This window comes from Amphiprion ocellaris, chromosome 17 (genome assembly GCF_022539595.1).
Source record: "Amphiprion ocellaris isolate individual 3 ecotype Okinawa chromosome 17, ASM2253959v1, whole genome shotgun sequence".
NCBI lineage: Eukaryota > Metazoa > Chordata > Actinopteri > Pomacentridae > Amphiprion > Amphiprion ocellaris.
Window position 1 is genome coordinate 3,359,267 of NC_072782.1, and position 27,614 is coordinate 3,386,880.

The 27,614-nt window shown below is 39.1% G+C and overlaps 1 protein-coding gene and 1 long non-coding RNA gene across 3 annotated transcripts in view; one reads left to right on the plus strand and one right to left on the minus strand.

Annotated features, from left to right (window-relative positions):
- Positions 1-13,675, minus strand: part of ulk1b (unc-51 like autophagy activating kinase 1) — a 37,810-nt gene extending 24,135 nt beyond the window's left edge. For both annotated transcript variants that reach the window (XM_023285804.3, XM_055019309.1), the window contains exons 1-5: positions 13,017-13,675; positions 9,041-9,133; positions 8,587-8,628; positions 4,265-4,297; positions 2,517-2,553 (exon numbers count right to left, since the gene is read on the minus strand). In XM_023285804.3, coding sequence (XP_023141572.2) covers positions 2,517-2,553; positions 4,265-4,297; positions 8,587-8,628; positions 9,041-9,133; positions 13,017-13,106 — 295 coding nt within the window. In that variant the 5' untranslated portion in view covers positions 13,107-13,675. The remainder of the gene's footprint in view (positions 1-2,516; positions 2,554-4,264; positions 4,298-8,586; positions 8,629-9,040; positions 9,134-13,016) is intronic.
- A 3,517-nt stretch (positions 13,676-17,192) lies between these two features.
- Positions 17,193-21,203, plus strand: LOC111578834 (uncharacterized). The gene is made up of 3 exons (XR_002747021.3): positions 17,193-19,089; positions 19,214-19,286; positions 19,531-21,203. It is a non-coding gene; the product is annotated as an uncharacterized LOC111578834 (long non-coding RNA).
- Positions 21,204-27,614: the final 6,411 nt, after the last annotated feature.

Below are 27,614 nucleotides of genomic sequence, written 5' to 3' on the forward strand. Positions count from 1 at the left end.
ACTTGAGCCTACAAATCAGTTGACTTAAAGTTTGGTTATCTGGTAGATTAAGCCAGAATCTACAGACATAATTCACCAGCAAATGTGTCTATTTCACAGCCCTGCAATGTATGAAATGTCACAGAGCTGGGCAAAACTGTAGATGCTACCATTCTCCCAGTTTTCTAATATAGTGTTGACTCAAAAGCATTTGTGTAGGAGGAGGAATATTCTATGCATGTGATGTACACTTCACAAAGTATGTATGTAAGATGAGTAAAGACAGAAGAACTCAGCACAGAGGTTTCCCTGTGATGTTAGGTCCGTTTCTAAGCCTCGAGTCCTCCAAAGTTTTTGAAGAACTTCAGAAACTAACATCTCCATTATTGAAGCATCAAACCTCCTTCTGCCTTCAGGGCTGCTGATAAAAGCCAGCTTCCTGTGGTCATATGAGGAGTCCAACAATACAGAGTCGTGACCTGAATGGTGATCTTGAGGCGTAAGAGAACTGAGAGAAAGAATTCTCTCTAAACTAGCAGTTTGCTTCAGTCAGTCCCTCTAGGAATTCGCAATGTTATGATCACAACAATTAACGCAAATTCAACCAATCTCTGTGAATTCTGCACGACCTTCAATTTTTGCCCATTCACCGCAACTTTTCCGAAATTTTGGCCCACCTCCCATGAGTTCTGCCAATCATAGCAGTCCCCAGCGCTAACGTAATCCATGTACGTCACCGAATTCACTTCCTTGTTTATGGTTTGAAGATGCAGACATGTCCCATTCTAAGGTCTAATGTCTAAAGTTCGATACAACTTTTTTTCCTACTACTTGTCAAAGCCACTTTTTAATCACTATATTCACTTTAATTTCATACAATTCTGTGCCTTGAAATGTGTACATACTGTATATTGAATTTTAATTCAGTTTTATTTACTAATCTCTATTGTTAATGTTAGTAACCTGCTCTTTTTGTTATTTTATGTTGGAGTATGTAAACTGCTGAACACTTAAAATTTCCCTCAGGATTAATAAAGTATCTATCTATCTATCTATCTATCTATCTATCTATCTATCTATCTATCTATCTATCTATCTATCTATCTATCTATCTATCTATCTATCTATCTATCTATCTATCTATCTATCTATCTATCTATCTATCTATCTATCTATCTATCTATCGTGCAAGACAATTCCCTGATGTTCCTCATGAAAGCGGAGGTAAACTGTTTTGCACCCATGCAATATTGTGGGGGAATACAAACGAAAATCATCGATTAGCAAACACTTTGCTACCGCCAAACATATTAGGAGAATGGCTTAAACTAGCGGACCACAGACCAGACAAATCACCATGACGGAAGCTGTTGCATCCAGATCTGTTGCTGAAAGAATGAAGGTAAGTTAGATCCATTAACTGACGTGACAAGCTGTGAGCATGTGTATTGAATACGTGTGCCAGGACAGATATGTCCAAATATGATTCATTCAATAGTAAATGATCATTTTGTGCCTTAAATCTACCAACCACTTCATGTTAAACCAGTATCTGGCTGCTGCTAATTTCCCACCATGGTGTGCGGACCATGTTAAAGAATTAGTTTAGGAATAAATATTGTCAATTAAAATGTTGAAACATGCTCTAAAAGCTGAAAAATGCAACTTTTTAGCAACTGTCACTGTCTCTCGCAATTAAATCGCAACAAATATGCTTAAAACATTGCAACTTAAATCACAATTTTTTTTAGAAAAGCTACCGCAAATTCAGGCATTTTAGGGGTGCGAAAATCTGGAAAAAAGTCCACGAAATCCTGGAGGGACTGTTGAGTAAATCATTATTCTCGGACAGCAGAAAGAAGCTTTTGAGCTCTGCTTTTGTGTCTTAAATCCCTTTCTAGTATCTAGTACATCGCAAACTGCCGTTATTCAGTCAGCTCACTTTGACACTTAGCTCATTTTGCAGTATATTCAGAAAGAAAGCTCAAGTTTAAACGACATCACTGCTAAGAGCATCTTCAAAGCCTGCCATTGACTCATGAAGTTTAGAAAATGTTGAAAGCTTTAAAAAAACAAGGTCAGGACACAGTTTTATTTTATTCATTACAATCCTAATGCTCTTCCTGCTAACTCTGCCGGTACTTGTCTGTTCCTTCTGGAAAGCTCATATTTCCTATAAAAAACAAACCCAAGGTATTTGTAAGAATATTTTAAAGACACTGATCCAGACTGAAAAATATGGTCGCTCTGCTGTTCACATTTCTCTCAAAAATGTCAGTTCATATCAGGAAATAAATCATCATGGATCGTAAATGAATTTCTTCTTCAACAAACATCGACTGTTGCTTGGAACCATTCATAATCTTGCTTTTAGACAACAGAGAGAAGCATTCATGGGCTATTTTCCCCACAGCAAGCACTTTCATTTTGTTGTCACCAAGCAACAAAGATGACATTTCACTGTCAATTCAATCGATTTTTCTACTGAGAAGCACCTCGACTAGATGAAGTAGTAGCAGATAAATGGTTGCACTTACAGTGTAAGTAGTCAGCAAGATCGCCACCGTTGCAGTACTGAGAAAAAGAGAGACAGGAAAGGAGAAGAAGGCAGAGAGAGAGAGAGATGAAAAGCAATCACATCAGGAAACACAGGTAACATGGAGGGCTGCTGTAGAAGACTCTAACATCACCCAGTCTCTGAAGCAACTAGAAAGCTGGAGGAGATCAGAGGAGTGACATGCTGAAGAGTGATGTGTTTACAGATTTCTACCCTTGTTCCCATTCCCAGCATTAATATGAATGAACCCAGTAAAGGACGGAGTGTGATGGAGGAGGCTGTGAAATGCTGCCTCACAACTCATTTACTGTTCTAATGCACAGAGAGAGGCATAAAAAACACAACTATCAGTTTCACTGGGTTGGCATAATACATGACCTTTAGGGCACTGTGAAACTCTCAACAGAAAAATAGTAAACAGAGTCATGCAGTTCTTAGTATTCACTGCATTTGAGACCTGATGGCTCTGGCATTTCCTGTATGTTGTCTAGCTTGTCACCAATCATGTTGGAAAATCTAGTGCGTAAACTGTATGATGGAAATGTGTCTGAGCAAGCTATAGTGTGTTGAATACAAATTATGCTACATGCATTTTACAATAAACATCAAAAGAACTACCTGGCTGGGAAAAATCTACAAAAACAACATGATAGAGGGGGTCCTCGGTTTACGACGTTATCGACCTACAGCATTTCGTCATTACGTGGGACTAGTTGATGAGCGGAGTGGATGAATACGTCGTTACGCGGCACTATCAGACGGCTTTGTTTACATTCTCTGGTTGTACACCACCTTGGATTGTGCTACATTCACTAACTTTTTGCCCTTCATCATGACTCCCAAGCGTAAGTCAGACTCTTCTGATGGCATCTCTGTGGAAGTGAACTTGGATATAATAAAACGCCTGGAACAGGATGAAACACCAACGAACATGGGTCAAGTTGTAAAAACAGGTCAACATATTGCAGCGACTCTCTGTGATGAATGAGTGAGACTTTATCTGGTTCTCTGCTGGTTTATTGAACCTTCACACAGTATACTGTGGGCCGTAGCCAACGCCAGAATAACTAGAAAAACCCAATAACTTCAAGAATTAGCTGACGTTTCCAGCTCTCTCTACTGCTGACTCTCAGCTAATCAGAGGTGAATAAACTAAACATGGCACGTTCACTGACATTAGGTAAATCTGGAACTGAACAATAAACATTGAAACCTCAGCGTCAACAACATCAGTCCGTTACAATATTCTGTTATCTTCTTGTAAAATTAATCACACATGCATGAAAGCCGTTGGTATTCATGACTTGTCCGAAGAACTGATCATATCGTGATGCATGGAACGAAGTTCCGACTTACGGCGAAAATCAATTTACGTTGATCCCTAGGAACGGAACTCCGATGTAAGTCGCGGACCCCCTGTACATGTTTTTCAAAACATGAAATCACATTTATTTTGAGCTAAACTGCTCAGAGAAAATAACTAAAATGCACTGTCACTCATGCTGAACACTATCCAGAGACGAAAACAAACATATCCCCACAAAAAATTAGACTCTTTATCAGGCAAACAGTATGAACTCCACAGCGAAATAAAATAAATTTGGGTACTGGCTGCCAGCCGATTACTCCCTGGAAGCCTGAGGACACGGCTAATTATAGCCCGAGCCCTGTTAGAGTTGAGACAATACAGTGCTGAGCAAACAAAGCCAAACATCGCTCCAAGCTTACCTCCATTACCAGGTACACTGAGCTGGCAGTTTCCTAATGAGAGAAGAGATAAGAGTGGGAGTAAACAAACATATGTAAGTAACAGACAAAGCAAGGAACAGGTGGTCCTTGAGCACACAACGATCATGTTTGAGCAAACTGAACCGGTGCTTTGGATCGCAGGAATATCCAGCAGCTTAACGGGCTGCGAGAAAATTAGAACCGACTGAGAAGATTCATAACAGCTTGTGCCTTTGTACAACAAGGCACAGAGACATGAGTACAGGAAGAGTGAGAACGTTAAAACACAGCGATCAAAGCTTTACATAGTGGATCTAGCTACAAATAATAGTTCTGCGAAGACAGAACCAATCCAGACCTGTTCATCTCAAGTAAAAGTAAATTAAAGTACATCTGTTGACAGGGATAAACACAATAGATGAGTCAATAAGAGGACAAGTGAGAGACAGTGTGAAGTATTCAGCTTCTAACCTCCCACATTAACACCAACAAACAGTAAATAACTATTAACTTACACAACTGACAAATACCTGATCATTTTTTAATACTGCAAAAACAGGAGGTTTAGAGTTCCAGAGACTCTTTCACCATAGTGTTCAATAACTTCTCCTAATAGTCCAAAAGTTTGGGGGAAAAAAAACACACACAGTGGAGGCGAGTTGAAAAAACTTCTCTTATCACATGGCAACAGATGACTGCGTCTATCACTCTGACCTCAGCTCAGTATCTCGTTGAAGCCACCAGTCAGAGGCCAGACTGTTTTCTATAGTTCAGCTGAGTCAGGCCTTCTGAAGTTATTTGTCTTTGGCTTTTATAGAAGATGGACAGCAACCAGCCAGCCAGTTAGTTTTCAGGCAGAGAGCCCACAATCTGGCTTCACAGCTGCCCGAGGGCACTGCAGCACCACACTTCTGCTAGATAAAAGGTTGGGTGTCACGTTGAAGGTTAATCATGATACAAAAATTCATTAAAACAGATTTACAGTTGGGATAAAAGATATAGGAGAAAAAATAGGTTCTGTATATATTGACATATTGCACTATGAGCCACTATTTTAGTAGAAAATGGTTATGTTTTCAGTTTAAAAACTGAAAAAAACATATAAAAATTTAATTTTGCTGCAGTCTAACCAAGCAAGCATGTTCCTTTTTAATTTGATTAGAGTACAACTTTTAATTTACAGTGCTATGACCTGAAATAAAATGCTAAAAAAACACCACATTTACAGCATCTTTCTCCCCCCCTCCACTATCTACATGTTACCATTTTCAAAATCCACCTCCTAATGGAAAACAACCTCTGGACAACAACAGCAACCTTCCACGATGAAAATCCCAAGTTTTGCCAAAGGCTTGGATCGTTTTGGGGGACTTTGCCATTTTGATGACAGTGCAAATGCTCCACCAAAACAATTCTCTTATCATTACTTGGAGGGGACACGCTTTGTTTAGCTCCACCCAAGATGACTGTGATTGGTTTAAAGCAATACAAACAAGCTGGGGTAGCTTTTCTCCTACAACAGAATGATAATGAGGTGCATCCAGACAATCTACTTCTACCCAGTTCGTCAGGGAGACTGTCTATGGTGAAGACTATTTGGTCTATAATGCTGAAGACTTTAAGCATTTCCCTGTGGGGATTGACAAACTTTCTCCGAGTCTAAACAAATGGCCGTCAGAGTTTCTCAGAGCCCTTGGGTGGGCTTAATTATGCTGAAAATGTGCATTTTTCTGCTTCTTTGTGTTTTATGTGTATTTAATTAACTCGGTTATGGGACTTGATGAGGCATTTGTACTGTAGATTCAGGCTATAACTTGTAATATGTACATAAGCTGCTGACTTGAGGGTCTTGAGGTGACTTGAGGGATGTTTTTAAGAGAACTGGAAATGCTGTATATGTCGGGGAAACTTTAGTGGACACCACTGTGGTCTATACTGCAATTATGAGTAGTATTATGGGCTGTATTTAAGCACGACGTAATTTTCGAGAAAGACCTTTGGGACGGAAACCTTGACTTTATAATGAATCGATGCAGGGGTGATGTATATGAGGAAAGCGATTGTTTTTTCAATATGATGTATGGATTAACTAATCAATCTCTAATCAACCTATGTCTGTTTGCTTCATTTCAAAATTCTTTAGGTTCCCACTCCTGAAACTAACACTAGCAGTCTAGAATAATACAATTATCTAACATGTAAACTCACTTAATTCTCCTAGGATACGAGAATAAGATACGTGAAAAGCAGCAAAGCCTTTCTGCTGGTGTTTGGTATCAGTTTCTTTCTGACCTAATTAGATAGGTGGATAGCAGGATCCCTTGCTAGAAAACATCTACACTGCGCTGCCACAACAAACCTGTAATCTTAGAGGCCAGCTTGGACTATCCTAGCTGCCCAGAGAGAGCACCGCTGTGTGTCAGTACAGAAGATAAAGACAGTGGAGGTTTTTCTAGTTCTGCATGCAGGGAGACATGATAACCTGTTGCAAATGATTTTCCTTGGGTCGCTGATAATGAGCCAACAGAGCAGTTAAATCCATATTTGCCACTAATGCAACAAGGTGACTGCATTGGGATTTTTGAGCATCTAGAAGTTCATATGAATGCATGCAGAACCAGTGGTGCTTTCAGCTGCGTGATAACTGAGCTGTCTGACAAAAAAAGATAAGAGCAGAGGATGAAAGGTCAACCCTAATCAATAAAATGAAACTCCTGGTTACGTAATGAAACCTACAATATCTGCAATCATCCTGACTTTTCATTTTATCTGCACGTGACAGAAAATGTGATTTTCAAAAATGAGGTTTCGTGTTTTTGGAATTTTTGTGTTACATTAAATTTTTTTTTTTACAGCTGGCTTGCCTCACACTGAACTCTGGTCACTCTGCAATATTTTACTCTCGTCTGATGTAAATTAGATGTTTTTTAACCAGCTGGCACCATGTTAATCATGGACCAGAAAAGACAAAAGGAACACCTGCTGAGTTCAGATAAGAGTCTGTTTGGGGACGTGGGGGACGTGATATCTGGGTGATCAGCTACAGACTGGTAACTAGGCTACGGGTAAAAACATCTCTGGGACAGGGGATTCATTTGGTCACCTTACAATGCAACACCTCTGTAGTGTGACATGGAGTTAAAGGGTTATTACTGACATTTATATCTGTATGTGCACAGGTTGTACAGTGACATAACACCTAGATTCTGCCCTAGACAGGTCGGATAAACATGAGGGGAGCCAAAATTTAAGACGCTACATTTCCTACAATCTGGCTGCCCGAGGGCATTGCAGCACCACACTTCTGTTAGATAAAGGGTTTGGTGTCATGCTGAAGGTTAATCATACACAAAAAATTATTAAAACAGATTTACAGTTGGGATAAAAGATACAGGGAAAAATGGATTCTGAATATATTGACATATTCCACTATGAGCTACTGTTTTAGTAGAAAATGTTTTTTTTTCAGTTCTTTTAAACTGAAAAAATACATAAAAAATTAACTTTTGTTGCAGTCTGTACCAAACAAACATGTTCTCTTATGTCTGTAAATTATGATTTGTAGTCCAGGGTTGGATTTATAAGACTATTTTGGGACACATTTTACTTGTATGTAGAGAATTGGGGTAGAGTTTGATTAATAGTTCACACATAATTTACAGTGCTAAGACTTGCAACAAAATGCTAAAAAAAAACACCACAGTTCATGCATCTTTCTCCTCCCTCTCCACTATCTACATGCTAGCATTTGCAAAATCCACCTCCCTATGGAAAACAACAACCACCTCTGGACAGCAACGTTCCACAATGAAAATTTCAAGTTCTGCCGTAGGTTTGGATTGTTCAGTAAGGCAGCCTTGCTGATTTTTAGTGATTTTGCAATTTTAACTACTTGGAGGGAAGTAATGATAAGATGAGGGAAGTAAAATTTTAAGACACTACATTTCCCATAAAGCCTTAGTCAAGGAGGTCAACAAGAGCAGGTCACATGACTGCACAAGGAATGTAAACATGGGAAATGATGACTGAGCATTTACTGAAACTTAAGAGTTTGCAAAAAAAGAGAACTTAATAAAAACAGGTTTAGAACAAACTAATGCCAGAAAAAAGCCTCTTTTCAGCAATGAGGGAAATTAAACTGTTGAAGCTACACGAGAGAGAAGTGGGTCACATGGAACAGACACATCCGTCAACTCCTCTGCTCTACTTTGTAAAATGCAGGCGAACAGGAAAACTGGGACAGTAAGAGGTGGGATGATCGTGTATGTAAACAGAAGCCTGAGCACATGACAGATGTAATTTATGAGTGTATTACAACATACCTGAAAGTCCAATAACGCAACAATGTTCTCATGCTTGAGTTCCTGCAGAAACGACAGACAAATATCACTGTTTGTATGGAATGTCCTTAAATATCTGTTACATATACAAATTTAAACATGGATTTGTACAGTCAGGGTTCTTTGAAGTCAGCTAGAAACTTTAGAACAACTACTTTCACCCATGTTCAGTGAGATCAGGCTGAGATGATCACTGCTCACATTGCACTCTTTGATCTGGCAACCGTCCTGATCTAGATCCTGAAATACTCACAACAGGAAATGTTGTGTTACCACTTAGAAGTGATCTAAGAGGTCTAGAAGTGAAGGTGAATGTCATTCTGAGGTTCACCACTGGACACAAAGCGGTATTTTTTCTTCTGGTTGCCCTTCTCAGTTCCTCTGGTATTGCTAACATGGATGTATTCTTTACAAGAACAGAATAACTCTGACTTACCTTCAGTATTTTGATCTCTTTCCCCAGTAGTGTCTGAGATTTGGCCAAGTTCTTCTTGTTTATGCATTTCACTGCCACCTCCCAGTCATGTTTCTAGAAGACGATACAAAGGATTTTTAAGAGGAAGAAGAAGAAGTCTTTATTTGTCACAAATACATATTTACTGTGAAATGTTGTTTTTGCATATCCCAATTGGGGTCAGAGCCATGGTACGGCGCCCCTGGAGCAGGAAGCATTAAGAACCTTGCTCAAGGGCCAAACAGTGGCTCCATCGGGGTTGTATATCTACAGGGGGTCCTCAACTTACATTGGAGTTCCGTTCCTACATACTGATGTAGGTCGATTTTCGGCATAAGTCGGAACTCCGGAGAAAATGGATTTATGGAGGATTTGTTTACATGTATTTATGTTGTTTTATTCTGATTTTGTTGCAGTTTTCACTCTATTTGGGACGCGTATCAAGAGCCACGTTTGCTACGACTCACAATTCATTTTGCAGTTTAACATGTTGGTTAGCTGCAGCTTTTACCATCACCATTTTTTTTGCTTTCTTTCAGAAGAGTCTGACTTACACTCGGGAGCCATAATGAAGGGCAAAAAGTTAGTAGCACAATCCAAGGTGCAGTACAACCAGAGAATGTAAACAAAGCCGTATCATAGCGCTGTGTTACGATGTATTCATCCGCTCCGCTCGCCAACTAGTTTCACATCACCAGTTCCGACGTAACAATGAAACACCGTAGGTCGAGCACGTCGTAAACCAAGGACCCCCTGTATATGAACGGATCCATATTTCTACTAAAATACAGTCTTTGGTCGACATTTCGCCAACTTTTGAGGCTCTAACATCAGTAGAATCTGATGTGTTAAAGTTGGACCAGACAAAGGTCCAGTTTTTAGATATTTAGACTCGAAATTTGTCCGAAAGAAGATAAAGGTTGTCCAAAATTACTAAAAATCTTTAAAAAACATCATGAAACTTGTCAAAAATGACTCCAAATTGTCCTCTGACCTTCTGATCAGTAGCCCAGAAACTCAACCGTTGCACCACCAAGTAGAAAGCTTTCTACTTTCTATGCGAGCATCGATCCCTCTACCTCTCGCATGATAAGCGAGCGCTCTACCATTTGATACATCCATTAAATCGTCTCCAAAGAAACAGGCTTTGATGAACGGTGATCAAATAAGACAGGTGGATAAATGAAAACCAGTTAATTTTTACATTTTCTTTTCACTTTAAATGGTTAAAAAGCCTTTAAAACAAACTCCAGTGTGACATTCTACTCTCAAATTCTCTGTTACTAGAGTCAACGTGGATCAGAAAGTTAATTTTCTTTTAAATCATCCACCTTAAATCCTACAGAACAAAAACAGCAAAATGTCAAAAATGACTCCATGTTGTCCTCTGATTTTCCAATCAGTAGCCCAGAAACTTAACCATTGCGTCACCAAAGTAGACAGCTTGGAAGATGTAAGCATCAATCCCACTATCACATGCTAAGTTCTACCATTTCAGCTAATCCCCAATGGTAGAAACGTACCTGGAAGGGCTTGAACTCGGAACCTAAACTCCAGGAACCAGTATGCTACTTGGTGATCTCTAGGAAGTTGGTAACGTTGGTCTCGAACCAGAGACCTTTAGGTTTTGAGTCCTGTACTCTGCCTGGTGAGCTATACTTCTTGTTTCTTCTTTTTGGGATGGAAAAAAACAAATTCAGTACCACTTTTCTATGTCTTGGCTTGGTAAATACAAATCTACTGTTTTAGTACTACAGTAGAAACGGACGGACGCATAAGAACATGCAGCAGTTTCTCCAACATGTAGAAAATCTGTCATGTCCTGCCACGTTTACTGTGTTGCACTTATGTTTACACGTGTTTAGGCTCGAGCTTTCTGTCATACTTTTCATTCCGTTCGTGCCCTTAAATGCCACAATTGTACGTTATTAACTTTGTGTCCTCTCCTCTCTATCTCCTGCAGCTCTTTGACTGAGCCGTTGCAGGTTTCTACCAGCACCCCTCTGTGTTTATTGTCCTCTGGTTTGTTTCCTCCCCCGTCACCTTCACCCCCAGCTAGTCCAGACATATGGCCGGCCTCCATCAGCCTGGTTCTGCTGGTAGTCTGCTCCTGTTAAAGGGAGTCTTTGCTCAAGAAGAATTGCTTGGATTAGCCTTTATTTTTATTTTTTCTGTTAAAAATTTTTTTTCACCCTTGTATATATTGTAAATAAAGCTGCTGTAACAATGTAAATTTCCCCTGGAGTGGGGAGAAATAAAGAACTTTATCTCTTATCTTATCTCTTATCTTTATAATACTCTAGAGCAGGGGTGTCAAACTCATTCTAGTTCAGGTTCCACATTCAGCCCAATTTCATCTCCAGTGGACCGGACCAGTAAAGTCACAGCATAGCAACCAATAAATAACCACAACTCCAAATGTTTCCTTTGTTTTAGTGCAAAAAAATACATTCTGACAATGTTCACATTTAAGGAATTACCTTTTTTACAAAACATTATGAACAAACTGAAATTTGTTAAGAAAAATAAATTCAGTGTCAACTACATTCAGCCTCATTTCATCATTTACAAATTACAACTTCCAGATCACAGAGTGTCTACAAAAAGGCACAAAACTTTTAGTTGCATGTATCTGGAAGTGAATAATATAGTATTTTATTTTATGATCAAAACAACAAAAGTTAAACAAAAAACAACAAAAACAAGATAAAATATTTCAAAAATGAGACAAAAGACACGAAACAGAAAAAAAAGAGACAAAAAATAAGATAAAAAGTTACAAAGCGACAAAAAATGAACACAAACAATACAAAAAAAGCAACAAAACTACAAAAAAACACAAGTGGGACAAAAACGAGAAACAAAACGACAAAAACATGACAAATGTAAAAATCAGACAAAAAAAGAGAAAAAACAACAAAAACAAGACAAAATATTACAAAAATGAGACACAAAATGACAAAAAAATAACAATCTAACATTTTACTTTATGATCAAAACAACTTGCCATTGTCTGGAAATTATTTTAAATTTACAGTTTTACAGATGTACAATTTGCAGTTAATGTCTTCTCTGGATTTTTTACATTTTGAGGGCCAGTTTTGACACCCCTGCTCTAGAGTCTTTCACATATATTCAGAATAAAACTGCATAATATGTAGGCTAACGCTGTGGGGTCTTAACCTTGATATGTGAATTAGACATGCAAATTTGTATAGCTTTTAACGGAAAGCACTGTAGGTCAGCATCTGTTGTTTTTAACGTGACTTAACAAAAGCAGAGATGTGTTGACTAATGAAATCAGGAAGTCTGGTCGCAGCTGGTTTTATAACAGACAACACAACATGTTTCCTACAATATAAGCAGCACATTTTAATGATTTTTTCCTAGCTAAAGCTCATTTATCCTCTCATGTGGATGAAATGCATTATGTGTGCCATTTTCCTAATGATCCAACAGATGCTATAGGCCTTCATTTCCCTTCCGTGGCCTCGTTTTCTGTCTGAAAACCATTCTGCTGTGTCTGGAATAAAACTACATTCGTGCCTTTTGTATTTCATATCCTTTTATTCCTGCTGTGTCTGGACATGTCTATGAAGCAGCTTTGTAATGGAAACAGTACGTGTCTGCTGGCCTATATTTAAATTCACGACGTGCAACATCTGCACAATCAGGCTCATTAGTGATAATCCGTGCATTTGGGAAATGTGTTGCACGAAATTTAAGCAAGTATTTGGCGTTTTATATGTTGTTGTTTTTTTTTTATCTGCCTGCTATTTCAAGGAACATCCTGTCTGCTCCCAGGCCTCTTAAGGCCGTACAATGACAACAAACACACCAGATGGGTAATAAAAGTCGATTCTAATGCAGCAATCCATTAAAATGTGCCTTAAATTGCGTGTGGTTAAAACAGTGCACATAAAAGGAAGTATAAGTGGAGTTTATGGGTGAAACTGACCTCTCTGTGTCTGCCTTTGAAGACGACAGCAAATGCGCCATGTCCTATGAGGTCCTTCCGACTGAACTCGAATTTGCCCACCGTCTCCATCCTGAGCCAAACGTCCGATTTGATCCCCACTAAGACCGGGACAGACGACCAGGAGGCCTCGGGTCCTTCTGGCTAGCGGCTCCTCTCTCCTCCGACCAGGGCTGGCAGCTGCAGGGATGTTCGCCCCGTCTCTCGCTGTCCACGGGCTGCCTTCCTGACAACAAACCGTCCTCCTCTCTCATGTTCGACGACGTTTTTGGAGTCCGGCTCCTAACAAAGTCGCACGACAACTTCCATGCCCGTCAGTTCGGCTGTCTAACACGAAGTTAGCTAACTTATCAGGACCGGACTGTTGTTATTGTTCCAGTGGCTCCCCCACCTCCTGACGTGCCACCTTAAAAAGCAGCTCGTTGTGTTTATATACAGCAGCTCCGGACTTGTGTCGTCTGAAGCGTCCGAACCGACAAACAAGAGCGAACTGCGGCTTTAAAAGAAGCCCCACGGCGCCTAATAACTACCGAAGAGCGAGAATAGCCTCCGTAATGTTTAGGAAATTAGCAGCTGGCTCGCCGAAAGTCGCAGCATCGATGGTCCCGACAAAGCAGACGGCGTCCAGCCTCTGGGCCACGGCGCATGCGCAGCGCAATTACAGCTGTAGCTTTGACGTCACGCGTCAGTTTAATGAAAGTGTTAAACGTTTGTTTTGGGGTTGATTAAACTGGTTTATTATCTTTATACCAGTGTGGTACAAACAATAAATCAAACCTTAAGACAGTTTAAGTGCATTTGTAGTAATTATGATAACGTATGTTTACGTGGCAGCTTTGAAAACAAGAGTTTCTAAAGTGTTTAAACGGTCTGGTCCGTGTATATTTTGGCAATTGGATTTTCCGTTCTGAAACAGGTAAAAAGGTCCGTTTTTTTCATTTTCTGAGACCGGAAGTGGTCATCAGCAAGTGTGGAGCCAAACAGAGTACGGTGCATAGACTGTATATAATTTTTTTTTTCGTTAGTTCTCATTGTCAAAATGAGAGCTCAGGTGGCCGATCTTAAAATAAATCAATATTGATTTTTTTATAGAGCGTTAAAGTTTTGCGAAGCCAGGGGGCGGGACTACTTGATTGACAGTCTGGTCTGGAATGATTGACAGGTCCTATGGAGGCGGCAGCAGAGACTCTGCTCTCCTCCTTTGGATTAATTCAAACAAAGTAACTGTTGGCTTATTTATCGGTGGAGCAGCAGAACACTTTCCACAGACAGTTTTCCTGCCCGTTGGCTTGTTTTAACCAGTTTTCTACCTTCAGCTGATTCTACCAGACACTGAAAGGACTCTGATAGTTCGGTAAGTTAATGTTTATTTTCGTATCGGTGCCGCTTTTAATGCATTTTATATGCAGCTTTAGTGTCAGATATAATGTGTGCCATGCACTCCAGATGTTGGTGGAGATTATTTCTGTGTTGACCAGAGAAGAAAGTTAGCATCCGGTAAATATTAGTTTTAATGTTTGCGATGCTAACCGAGCTAGCTGCTCAGTTGTAGCCTGATTAAAGCTAACGTAGCATTAAGCTAACGTAGCATTAAGCTAGCGATGTTTTTGTTGAGTTTCATGTAAACAGCTGAAGTGAGTTGTGTTATTGTAATGTAGTGCATTTAGTTAATAAAACTGTTCATGGAGACGCTGGTTGACATTAATGTAACGTTTAGAAAACCTAAATGTGATTAAAACGTTAAGGTTAAGGTTCTGTGTTGTCAGTAGTCCTGAATATCTACTGAGCAATTAAATGTTCATCAGTGATTTATCTTTAGTGTGAAACTTTTACTTTACACCTATATTTTTTTTTAAAAATGTAGGTCATTTTAAGGTAAGACATTAAAGGATGGTTTTCTTAGGTAAATGAATTTAAGGTTTAATTGACTGAAATCTTTCAGTCAATGTTGTGTTTCTTTTAATTTGAAATATCTCGATTGAATTAATACAGCTCAGTCAGTTACATCTTATATTATTAAGAATTCTTATTCAGTTTAACACTAGATGACGTATCAGTTCACTGAGTATTTCAGAGCCAGTTTTTTCTTTTCAATTATTTGTATTTAAAGTGATATTATTAAAATATAATTGCAATGAAACAGCAGCAACATAAACGACCAAATATACAAAGGAAGTGCAGCTATTTTAATATAAAAAAAAAATTACCTATCAGAACTTTGTGAAAGTGCAGCTAAAGTTAAGTTAGCAAAACTACGGATAAGCAACGTTTCCTTTTACTTCCAGAAAAATAAAAGCCTCATATTTGTTATTTATTAAAAAATCACTAAAAGCAAGACTTCCACCAAGTTTGTTTTAGTTTGTTGGTATTTATCGGTGGAGCAGCGGCACATTTTCCACAGACAGTTTTACTGTCCGTTGTCTTGTTTTAATCAGTTTTCAGTTCAGTAATTCAGTCCTTTGGCGGATTGGACCAACAGACACTGAAGGACTCCAACAGGTGGTCGGTAATAAATGATAATTTATCAATCGGTGCCAGTTTTAATGAACTTTATGTTCACCTTCAGAGTCAGATATAATGTGAGCAGTGAACCCCAGGAGTTGGTGGAGTTTATTTGTGTGTGTTGACCAGAGAAGAGAGTTAGCATCCAGTGAATATTAGCTTTAATGTGAATTAGCGATGCTAACCAAGCTAGCTGACCAGTCCTGATTAGCAGCTAAATGTAGCATCAAGCTAACAATGTTTGTGTTGTTTCCTGTCAGCAGCTGAAGTGTGTTGTGTTCCTGTAGTGTGTTTCATTAAGTTCATAAAACTGTGGCTGGTTGATGTTAATGTAACATTCAGGAAACTTAAATGTGATTAAAACAGTAACGTTAATGTTCTAGTTGTCAGTAATCAGCTTTGATACTAAAACAGACTCTGATAGTTTTAAATGACATCAGTTTCATGAATTTGTTGAAAATTGTCTCATTTGTTGTTGTGATGTTGCTGTTGATTCATTAAAAGCAGATGATCCATGTTGAAGATACGTTTAGTTCTAGTATCAGAAGTACAAGAAGGAAAATGGAAGTTTAGTTCTGCTTCGTCAAAGATTTCAGGAATAAAATAACTAAATGAGTCTTTATGCCTCAAACTTTATTTTACAATAATGAAATAATGAAATAATCACAGATAATAAAAATAGAAATAGCAGAGAAAACCTGAGAGAATAATTTCCTGAAAAGTCTGTGAAGGAAAAGCAGTTTTTTATCCTGAAAGATCAGAATCAGCTCCAACATCTGCATCTGACAGCATCAAGTCAACCAGAAAGAAAATGACTTCTTTCTGATCACATCTGTTCCGCTGCTCACAGGCTGCTGCTGCTCACATTCTTCATATTTATTGTCTACTTTTAAAAATTCAGCAGACGGGTGCTCTGCTTTGGAGTGTGACGATGTCATCGGTGATGTGGAGAGTGAAGTTTCTGTTTCACCCACAGCGTGCTTTAGGGCAGCCAGGTCAGACTTGATGTTTGAAATACTGACCGACAGCTCAGATTTAACTGTCTGTAGTTCCGTTTTGATGGATGTTAAACTTTCACTCAAAGCCGCCAGGAGCTGGGTCTTTAAAATAACCGCCGTCTCATTACAGAGTGAAAGTAGCAGTTCCTCCTGAAGGTCAGAGATTGCAGCATCTGAGGGCCTCTTCAAAAGAAGACGTAGTTGATGAAGGCGTTCTGGAGCAGGACCAGAAAGACCACGACCAAACAGCCATGAGATCTTAGGCAGCATCTCCCTCAGGTGGGTGTCAACAGTGTTCACAGTCAGGTCTGTGGTAATCCTGTCAAAAAACAAAACAGAAAAAAATCTAGATTATAAATCAACATGTAACCAAAGCACTCTGTGTATAACGCCATAGTATAGGATGTAGTTCAGAAAATGTCAAAGTATGGTATGCTTTACTCAAGAATAACATAGTATGGCCTGTAGTTCATAGTAGAGCATGTCGGCAACAAACCCCCCCATAGATTATTATGTGGTTCAAAAAGCGCAAAATGATAGGATGTTGCCTAAAATTGTCATGTACAATATGTGGTTCAAAAAATGTCATAGTGCAGTATATTGTCAAAATAGTATGTTATTCAAGAAAACATCATAGTATAATATGTCATCTAAAAAATGCCATAAAATAATATTTCATTGCACAAGTAAAAGTATAGTAACTTTTAAAACTGTTCAGATTCTTATATGTTGCACACACATCCACCAACCACTGGAACACATCTCCAAAGTTCTGCTGGTCCAGCTCAGCTTCCCCTCAGAAGAAGTGCTGCCACCTGCCAGATGAAGGAGCCTTTCGAGAGGCAGCTGGCATCGTGATTGGACTGTACTTTGGTCTGTTCCAATCCAGCTTCAGCTCCAGAGACGGCAGGCGGGACGAGTCAACGGAGGCCTGGTGGACGAAGACATGCAGCTGAGTACAATCCAGAAAACAACAGAGGAGGAGTGCAGCGGCCCAGAGCCAGAACAGCCAGAGTAGCATCGTATGTCTCTTAGAAAACATCATAGTATAGCCTTTGGTATGAAAAAACACCATCATATACATCGTATATTGTACAAATAACAAGTCAAAGGAAAGAGACATACATTGTAGAATTGTAGTAATTGTGGGCTGACTGATTTACTGATTATCAGTATTTTATTTTTTACTGATTTACAGTAATAAATAAATTTAAAAATGGTGCTACTTTGGCTCTGAACCTTTATCTACCTGTGGTCGCTCTGTCTTCTGGAGTGATTTGATTGGTTATACGTCACGAATAAAACTTCTTTAACTTAACATCTGTAAACAAAACAAAAACATATCAACAAAGTTTTCTGTTAGAGTTTGTGTTCTAAGTTTAACTCCAAGATTTTAAATACTTTCATTTACTGCAAATGAATATCTACTCCAAATGTCTCACTAATAATCATTATCAGCCTTAAAAACCCACAAAATACCCCTCTATACTCCACCACACTTAGTACAGTCCGGTTCCCCCTTCTATAAATCTGCTTGGAATCGCCCACTTCCTGTTTGTCAAAGTGGTCTTCTACCTGGACAGGTTTTGTTGGAGCTCATGCAACAAACATTTTGGGTAACTGCTAGTGATGGTGAGATGAAGCTTCATGAAGCATTGAGACTTCCATCCAATTGGTTCACTCATGGGTTGAAGCTTCATGGTGCTTCATTTGCTCTACTGCGCCGTCATGTGGACAAATAAAAGTAAAACAGGCAGAGTGCTTATAATGACACATTGGCTTCATTATGTGAAGCTTTGAACCGTGTTTAAATGATAATGCCAGTAAACAAGTAATATACTCAATATAGTGTCTGTTTTTCCTGATAGCAGGGATAGAGGGGGAAGTGGAAACAAATTGGGGAGAGATTTGAGATATGGAGCTTGACTGTTTGATTGGGGTCAGGTTCTAGTTTTCTGTAAAGTGCTTAGATATTTTAATTATAATAAGGGCTATATAAATAAAATTTTATGTGCTTGTGCTACTTGTTGTTTTGTGATTGTGCTTGTGTTACTAGTGACGACCTGAAAAACAAAGTAGGGACAGCATTTTATTCATTTCAAAAATATCAGTTTTTCAACAGTGCTGGGACTCAGGCGGTTTCTTTTTTTGGACAATATTTCTCAAGCTTTTGAAAATGTCATTGGTCTAGCCAGCCCCGCCCCTTTCTGGCCATCCGTTCCCCTGCTGGGGTGTTGCTGGTCTGTGAGGCTCTCTGCAGCTGCTGATTAATGGATTAGGTGCAGCTGGGAGAGCCTCACACCTGCAGCTCATACCATCTGCTAAGAAGACCGGCTTCACATGGCAGGGGACATGGGACCATACTGCCTTGCTTCTAGTTCAGAGAAGACGCTGCAGCACTGAGCCGTGGAGCAGTCTGTCTTCCCCCCAGCCATCCTCTGATACGAGGACGAGGATTTCCTGCCCTCCTCAAGGCGAGGAGGTGAACCGATCGGCCGGCGTGAGCCCTGGACTGTTGCTCCCCGGTAGCCTGATTTTGCCCTCCCTCACCTGAAGTGAGTTTTTGCCTGAGTGGCATAACTGTTTAATTTTGTTAATAAAACCTGCTGACTGTGACCTGCCAACTGCCTGCTTTGTGTGCACTCACCTTGGGTTCAAACCACCTGCAAACTGTGACAGAAAATACCCTTTCACAAGGAACAGATGAGGCTGGGGTATAAAGAATTTTTACAGCGAGTGTGTGCAAATTCGGGTAGGTCTGCTTTTGTCTATTCCAGTATTCGAGAGGGTTCTGCAGTATGTTTATATTTTGCTCTCCGAGGTACATCTGAACTTCTATAGTTGCGTTGGTAGTGACATTTTGGGTCCTTCTTTGCTGTACTGTGTTGTTGAATCGCTGCCAGAGTCTGCCACCTAAGAAAGATAGAAAAGCAGGCTGTAACTTGTGACTGCATTCAATAACATAATTACAATATATTCCTTATATGTATTGGCAGGTGAGGAAGCTTCTGATGTATGTGGCTGGGATGAGGAGAGGAGGACGACGATGACATTGATGGCAACATGGCATTGCTTCGCATTACAGCAGCACACTTGGTTGTGAGCCTCCTCTCAGCCTCTGCTGCTTTATTAGGGCTAAAGAATCCTATTTTTTGAATCTGGGATCCAGGAGGGTGGCCAGTGCCATAATGCTCATTGATTGTAGTGCGTAGAGCTTCTCTCTTAATTGGTGTTGGAGGGCTTCAACCAGTGCTCTGCTCTTTAGAGTTTGGATATTTACTACGTCTTCTTCCTCCAACGCTCAGTGTAGCATAGTCAAAAGTGGAATGACTTTAGAGCCAGATACTAGTTTCTCCTCTGACAGTTCCACTGTTGCATCATTGAAAGGTGCCAGTCTGCTATAATGTTATAGTGTTCGGATGTGAGAGACGTAAGGTCGGTACGCAGGCCTGCCAGAGCTGCTCCTACAGGTTCTCTCAGGTCATAAAAGCGCTGGAGCATATGGTAGGTACTATTCCACCTTGTGTCCACCTCCTGAATTAATTTCAGTGCCTGCTGGCCCATTTGCTTTTGCACTGTTGTCAGCCTCTCCTTAAAAAAATGAAATTAAAAAATACATTCAAGTGTCACTGCAGCAGCAATTTAAACAAAACAATGTTATTTGGAATAAAAACAAGCACTTGCAATAAAAACAAATAAATACTCACCTTTGCAGTGGTGCTACTCTTGAAGTAGCCCACTATCTTTCTGGACTTTGCACGGATGTCAGAAACCTCAGGGTTTTGGTCCAGAGCCTTTTTTACAGTTAGATTCAAAGCATGCGCCACACAATTTGTGTGGTGCAAACGGAGCTCCCTGGCACAAGCCTCCATATTTGGAGCACCATCAGTCACTAGGCAGGTGACTTTATTGATGAGACCCCATTCAGACATAAGTGCCCATTTAACACTGACCAGATTTTCAGCAGTATGGGCCTGGGGGAAATGCAGCACCCCTAAAACAACGGACTGCAAAGCAGTACTTGCATCAATAAAATGGCATGTCACCGCCAAATATGCATCCATGTTTATCGAGGTCCACATATCAGACGTCAAACTAACAGAGGTTGCCTCTTTGGACTTCTTGTATCTTTTCTCCACCATAGCTTTTAAAGCCGAAAAGAGGCAAAATAAAAGAACACTCTTAGAATGGCCATTATGGGGAAATGGTGAAAAATGCTTCATGTGCTCACATACGTACCTGTCTTGTGGGGAGAACATTGCTAGGGTTTAAAGCTTGAACAAGCTTCTTGAACCCTTTGTCCTCCACAGTAGAGAAGGGCTGGGAATCCTCAATGACCATGCTCACCAAGGCCTCATTCACATCATTCTCTCCTGATGACAAAATGAAATCACTATTTGGTTACATATATATTGACAAACAAGTAATATGCAGAATATAAATTATTGTTTTATAATGCAAATATATAATTCTATGTTCTTGGGGGTTTTTTTTTGCTGACTTATCATTGCATCCTAAAATGCCTTACCTGAGCTTGATCCACCGTGGTTGGTCTCCTTGTTCTTATGCAGGGCTCTGTAATGCCTCAGCATAGATGAGGTGGTGGTGTTGTATCCAAGCTCCTTGGAGCACAACAGACACTTCACCTTTTAAAATACAAAAAAGAAAAGAAAAAATAAATTGGAACAAACAATATGCGGTGTTGTCACAGTTACTCATATTACATTTCACGTGTGCTGTGTGCCTACCTTATTGGGAGAAATCAAGTGGAAGTGTTCCCAGACAGGGGAGAATCGTCTCTTTCTGGCTGGCTCCATGGCAAAAAGAGCCTCAAACCGATTGCAAGTCAATATACAGTAGGCTCACGAGGCTACGAACATCACCACATACATCATCAACACAAGCTTCGAAACGCGCTTCACAAAAAAATACCTAGATTACGCGACACGCTTCGACAGGGAAGGACGTCACTAGTACTTGCACTTTAATATGGATGGATGACACTGAATTAGAGTCTGTTTTAATGAGATTGAGTTCAGATGTGTAGCTCTGTCATTAAATAGGAAATTATTTCTCAGAATTCACAGAGAAAAGTCTGAAATGTTTGCTAGATTAGCGTCCCACATGTTCTTTGGCTCAGCTAAAGCTAACTCTCTCCAACTTCTGGATCTCTGGAGTTGCTTGTTGTTAAAATATCTTGCTAGAGGTGCTGAAGCTCAGAAAGTCTGAGATGTTTGTTCAAAATAAGCTCATTCTCAAGTCTGATCTGAACTGTCCTCTTTTGTTTGAACTTTCCCTAAACTTAGGAGTTAATGACAGAGCAGCACATCCAGACTCAGCCCTTGTCCACACGTAGCCGGGTATCTCACAAAACAAAGATATTTTTCTACGATTCGGCCTATCATCCACACGAAAACGCAGATTTACATCATCAAAAACGATTCTTTTTAAAAACTCCGACCAAAGTAAAGATTTGCGAATTCTCCATTTTATGCGTCTGCATGTGGACATCAGTAACCAGGGTTTTGCGTTTCGAAACGTCACCGCCTGTGACAAAATATGTTCTTACGTCACATATGCGACCTGTGTTTACATTCGGTAACAGTATGGATGCTCTCACAAGGTTTTGGGCGCTGTTTCTTGTACAGGCGCTTTTTACTTGCTTGTTTTTACAAGCCCAGATACTGCTCCACATTCAACAACACAGGCGAAGGACAACGTTAGGGACGGTTATTCTCCACCACCTTGCTAGGATTTGGGGAACTACTGCCAGCTAAAGGTCCGGCATGCTTATGAATGTGCTGAAAAACGCACTTATGCGGTTAGGTGTGGATGAAGTTTTTTTCTAAAAACGAGGTGGTGTGTATATAAGGTTTTTTTCTAGACGTAGGGAGGCAGGACATTCGGTTTTACAAAAACCCGGCTACGTGTGGACAAGGCCTCAGTCTCATTTATGTAGAGATTAAACTTCAGTGTCATTCATTGATGTTAAAGTACAGTTTTTCAAATGTTTGTTGCACATGCTCCCGACCAAACCAGTCCAGGTGGAAGACGATGTGAAGAGAAAGCTCCAGAGGATGAATATCACACATTTACCTTGGAAATAAATGTCCTTTAATTAGACATTGTCATGCAAAAGTTGGATTTCCCTTTAATGATGTTCAAATCTTTGCTGAGTGTTTTGTTGATGTTGGTTTCTAAATGTTTTCTGACAGTCGGCCCCAAAGATTAAAACCTTCTACGGCTCACAAGCTGCAACAATTCACATATTATCAACTATCTTTCTGACTAAACTAAGATAAAAAGTGAAAAACTGCCCGATTCCTGCATCATGAATGTAAATCTTCTTGGTTTTTATGACAGTAAACTGAATATATTTGGGTTTGACATTTTATAAACCAAAACAAGAAATTAATTACTGGAGAAAACAATCAACAGATTAATGGACAAAGAAAATGTGTTTTCCAACATATATGGCTGAATTACTCCAACATTACGAGATACATACAATTTTAATTCAGTTTTATTTATATAACGCCAATTACAGGTCAAATTGTCTCAAGACGCTTTATTTTTATATTTTTTTGTCATATTTAAAATATGACAAAGTAAGAAATTTAAACGTCTTGACTAATCCAATTTATTATTTGGTTTTTAAGAGACTAATGGACAATTAAAATAACTTTCTCCACTAAAACTAATAAACATGAGGTCAAATAGAAGGAACAGTTTTAAATACTGCAGTCCCACTACGACAAGAATAAAGTTTCTCAACAAAAACTAAATCTGCTGGTGGATTCCATTAAAGTCCTAATAAATGATAATAAAGTGTGATACTAAAGGTTTGTGGTGCTAAAAATGTCAAAGTAAAGATATCAAGTTGAAGATCTGGATGGAGGTTGATAAAAGTTGACGTCCCTTCATTTCTCTGGAGCGACTCCATGGATTTTATGGATGGTGGTTAAAGACCTGCTCTTCTAGTCGTCTTCCTTCTAGTCTCTGTAAAAATTCAGTCCATCCTGGCCGACTTCAACACCTCTTCATGACAACTTGTTCTGCCTCCGACCTGGTGGAAACTCCAGAAACCCAGGAAAACCCGTCGAGACTTGAAGAACTCGTGGAGATTCGAAGAACTCGTGGGGCGGGGGAAGGTGTGGTGGGTGGTGGGGGGAGGTGGGGGAGTAGAGGGGGGAGGCCACCACCCACCTCCCCACCTACTCTCCGCCCTGACTCCACCCAGACTCTGCCTTGGCTCCGCCCATGTGGTGACTTCAGTAACTACGATGTCAAAGGGACGACGAATTTATTTCTTTTTGTCTGATCTGTAGCTCAGTGAGTTAAGGATTTGCCTGTGGAGCTGCAGGTCGCTGGTTCAAGACCAGACACTTCTTAAATTTTCTCAAAATCCTGAGAAAGACAAAGAAAGAAAATTGCCAGTGGTGGGTCTCGAACCTGCGACCTTCCGCTCAGTAGTCTGTCTTCTTATCCCCCTGAGCTACTTGCTCAGATACTAATTATTCTTTTTTTTGCGCATTTATCATCTATTTTTTGTCATTTTCGAGGTTTTTTTTTAACTCGAGTCTCGACTCGACCGTTTTTCTCAGGAGGCTGGACTTCGGCCTTTGTGCTGGAGGGTGGAACCCTCAGTTCCAAGACTTTCCAAAGCCTCCACACCTCCCGAGTCCTCAGGACCTGAGCTTTCACACAGTCTGAGGGCTGAAATTTTCTAAGTCCCACAGTAGTTCTCTGTTAGATTGAACTTTCAGACAGTCCAAGGACTGTTATCTTCTAAGTTCCTGAGTAGTTCTCTGTTAGTTTGAACCTTTCCACAGTCTGAAGACTGAAAACCTAAAAATTCTTGAGTAGTTCTCTGTTAGTTTGAACCTTTCGACAGTCTGAGGACTGAAATCCTAAAAGTTTCTCAGTACTTCTCTGTTAGTTTGAACCTTCAGACAGTCTGAGGACTGAAATTTTAAAAGTTTCTCAGTACTTCTCTGTTAGTTTGAACTTTCTGATTAACAGAAGCCTTAAAACTTGTGACCATGAGTCTTGATTTCACATTTAGATCATCCGAGTTTTTCTCAGACCTTCACCTGTGGGTTTTTAGAAATCCTCAACAAACTTTGATTCTCTTCACTGAACAGTAAAGTTTTTTGGAGATCAGAAGATAATTAGTTTGATCGATGCCTTCAACTACTAGTAGACTTTATCTGGAAATCAGTTTTCTGAAATGAGTTCTTAGTAAATCTGTCCACAATCAAACCAAGAACATAGAAAGAGGAAATGTTTGAAGAAACAACTTGATGTTTTCATTTCAGACTAGAAAACACTTTAAGGCTTTTATCTGTTTTTGCTCTTTTGATTGTTTTATTGTCTCTTCTGTTTAATTTGATCTTCTAAAGTTTAACTGGTGTCTTTTCAAATGTTTTGTCTTTAGTTTGATTCTTCTTAAATGTTTAGTTTTGCTCTTTTCTCACCTTTTATTCTTTTGTAATGTCTGATTTGATGTCAAAATGTTTTGTCTTTTTAATTGTTTTTTCAAATGTTTTATTGGCTTGTTTGAAAAATTTCCTTTTCCTTCCCAATGTTTAATTTTTCGATTAAAACGTTAAGGTTTTTCTTTTTAAATGTTTTACCACCTTTTAATGGTTAATTTTCTTTTTAAATGCTTCATTGTATTTTCTGTTTAATTCCTATTTAAAGTTTTATTGTCTTTAAGATTTAATTTTCTAATTAAACATTTAATTTTTCAATTAAATGTTTTGTCTTTTTAAAGATTTAATAATCAAATTAATTTTTTTTTAAAAAAGTTTAATATTCTTGTTTAATTGTATTTTTTAAATGTTTCATTATCAAAAATATTTCATCTTTCATGTTTTTGTTTAAAACATTTTTTACTTTCATAATTATCAATATTATTTTCATAATTGTTTTGTATCTTGTTTAATCATCAAATTAAATATTTTGTCTGTTTAATATAATTTAATTGTAGTTAATGTTTAATTTTCTTTTTAAAAGTTTTATTGTATTAAATGCTTTTTTCCTTTAATTGCTTTTTTAATGTAGTTTATTTCTTTAATCTTTTTTTCTGTCAAGATTTTAACCCCAACCTTAAAAATGAAGCAAACCCTTAAATCACAATGAAAATACCTCTGTTGTCACAATCATGAGTTAGTCAATTATTCAGTTTATCAATTCAGCTTTATTTGTTTAGCACCTTTCACACAGATGACAAAACTAAACAAGCAAAGACAAAAAATGATGCTAAAACTATGATTAAAACTCATATATAACTCATATATACATATTTTTAAAAAAGATTTAACATGGTAATAAAATGTGTTGTGTCCAGGGGATGGAGGGAGTTTATTGAAGGTTTCTTGGGCTCACATGGTAAATCATTTAAAATATAAACTTGATATTCAGTCTAAGGAAACTGGAAACTGCAGAGCGACAGAAGAACCAACAATATCTCCTGTTTTCTCCTTTAATGAGTCGACTCTTCTTGTGTTTTCAGACCAAAGAACTACAGACTCTTCACAACCTGCTCAAACTCTTGGTACAGGACCTCACCACACGGGTCAAGAAGGTTTCCATCTCATTTCTACTCTGAAGCTCACCTTCTCCTGCTCAAACTGCTGACAAATGTTTCTGCTGCTCTAAAGTCTGGTCTCCAGAACTTCCTAAAAACTCTCGAAGTCTCTTCTGCTGCAGGTTGCTTTGTAGAACTGTTCCAGAAAACCTCACTAAACCACATGGAGGGGCCTCAAGATAGTCGTCCAAATGAAACCGTACAAAAACCAAACTAGCACAACCCAAACGCTAAAGTCTCCTGCAGCCTACCAGAGAAGCTCTGAGAACAGAGAATCAGGACAGGAACTCTTACCTTCTGGACAACCAACGCTGGTTCACAAACAAGAATACAGAATGTGTCTGACCAAAAACCTCTAAAGACTGACTACAGCCAAGATAAAGACACAACTCAGCTGTACCAAATCCACCAATCACTGCACACATTAGCACCATGTGCCAACTGTGGCTAAAGAACCACATTTACCAAGACAACTATCCAGTACAAAGCCCTAAAACACACCAAGAAACACATTAAAGACGATTTTACTGCTGGAAGCTGTAAGCCAACGCCTAAAGAACTAAAGCAACGGCGCCAAACCCAGTTCTGTGGTGAAGAGAAGCAGAGGAAATGTTTGGCTGCAGCAAAATAAAGCAGGAAGCCACTGAGCTGCTCAGGTGTTCCTGATAACACCAAGCAGCCACCTGGACAGCCAATAGGAACACAGCTTACTGGAAGTCCAGAGGGCTGGGTTAGTGAAGTAAATTTAGTTTAAAGTTGAAGCAGAAAGTTAACAAAGAAAGTTGAAAACCACCTTCTGATCCCTGAAATCTGAGTTTTCACACAAAGAACACCTGAACATGTCAAACTGGTTCCATAGTAGAACCATCATTGTAAAAATGTCATAATATGGTGTGTTGCTCAAAAAACATTAGGACCCGGCTGTCTAGGGTCACCGAGGAGCAACACAAAAACAGGACAAACGCTGGTTTCCAGGGGGTTAGGCAGCTATTTATTTGAAAGAAGAAGTTTACAACAACACATGTGAGCAGAAAAATCACAAAGTCTGTCTTTAGTTCAGCTGAAAATATTAGTTTTTGTCTTTTTTATTGACCAAACTTTTCAGGAAGTAGATGAAGAATAATTAAAGCTCTCATGTAGAAGTCCAACTTATTTTGGATCCTTGTGGAGAGTTTAATCTTAGAGTTTGTAAAGCTGTTGAGTTTTTAGAGTCACATGGATTGTTTTGACATTTAATAACTGAGTCCTGAAATAAAATTCCAGTTGTGGATTTCTGTCATTTAGTCTGGACTAAACAAATAACAGCAGCATAAATCTCAAACATCATTATGAGGAGTCTGGATTGAGGTTTCCCACTTGATAATGATCAAAACATGAAATTTAGGTTGGTTTAAAGGAATATTCCACCTTAAATCTTTGAATGTTGACCTAAAAGGTTGGTTTCAGGAAGTATTCCATCTACAAGGTCCTCACACATCCACCTTAATG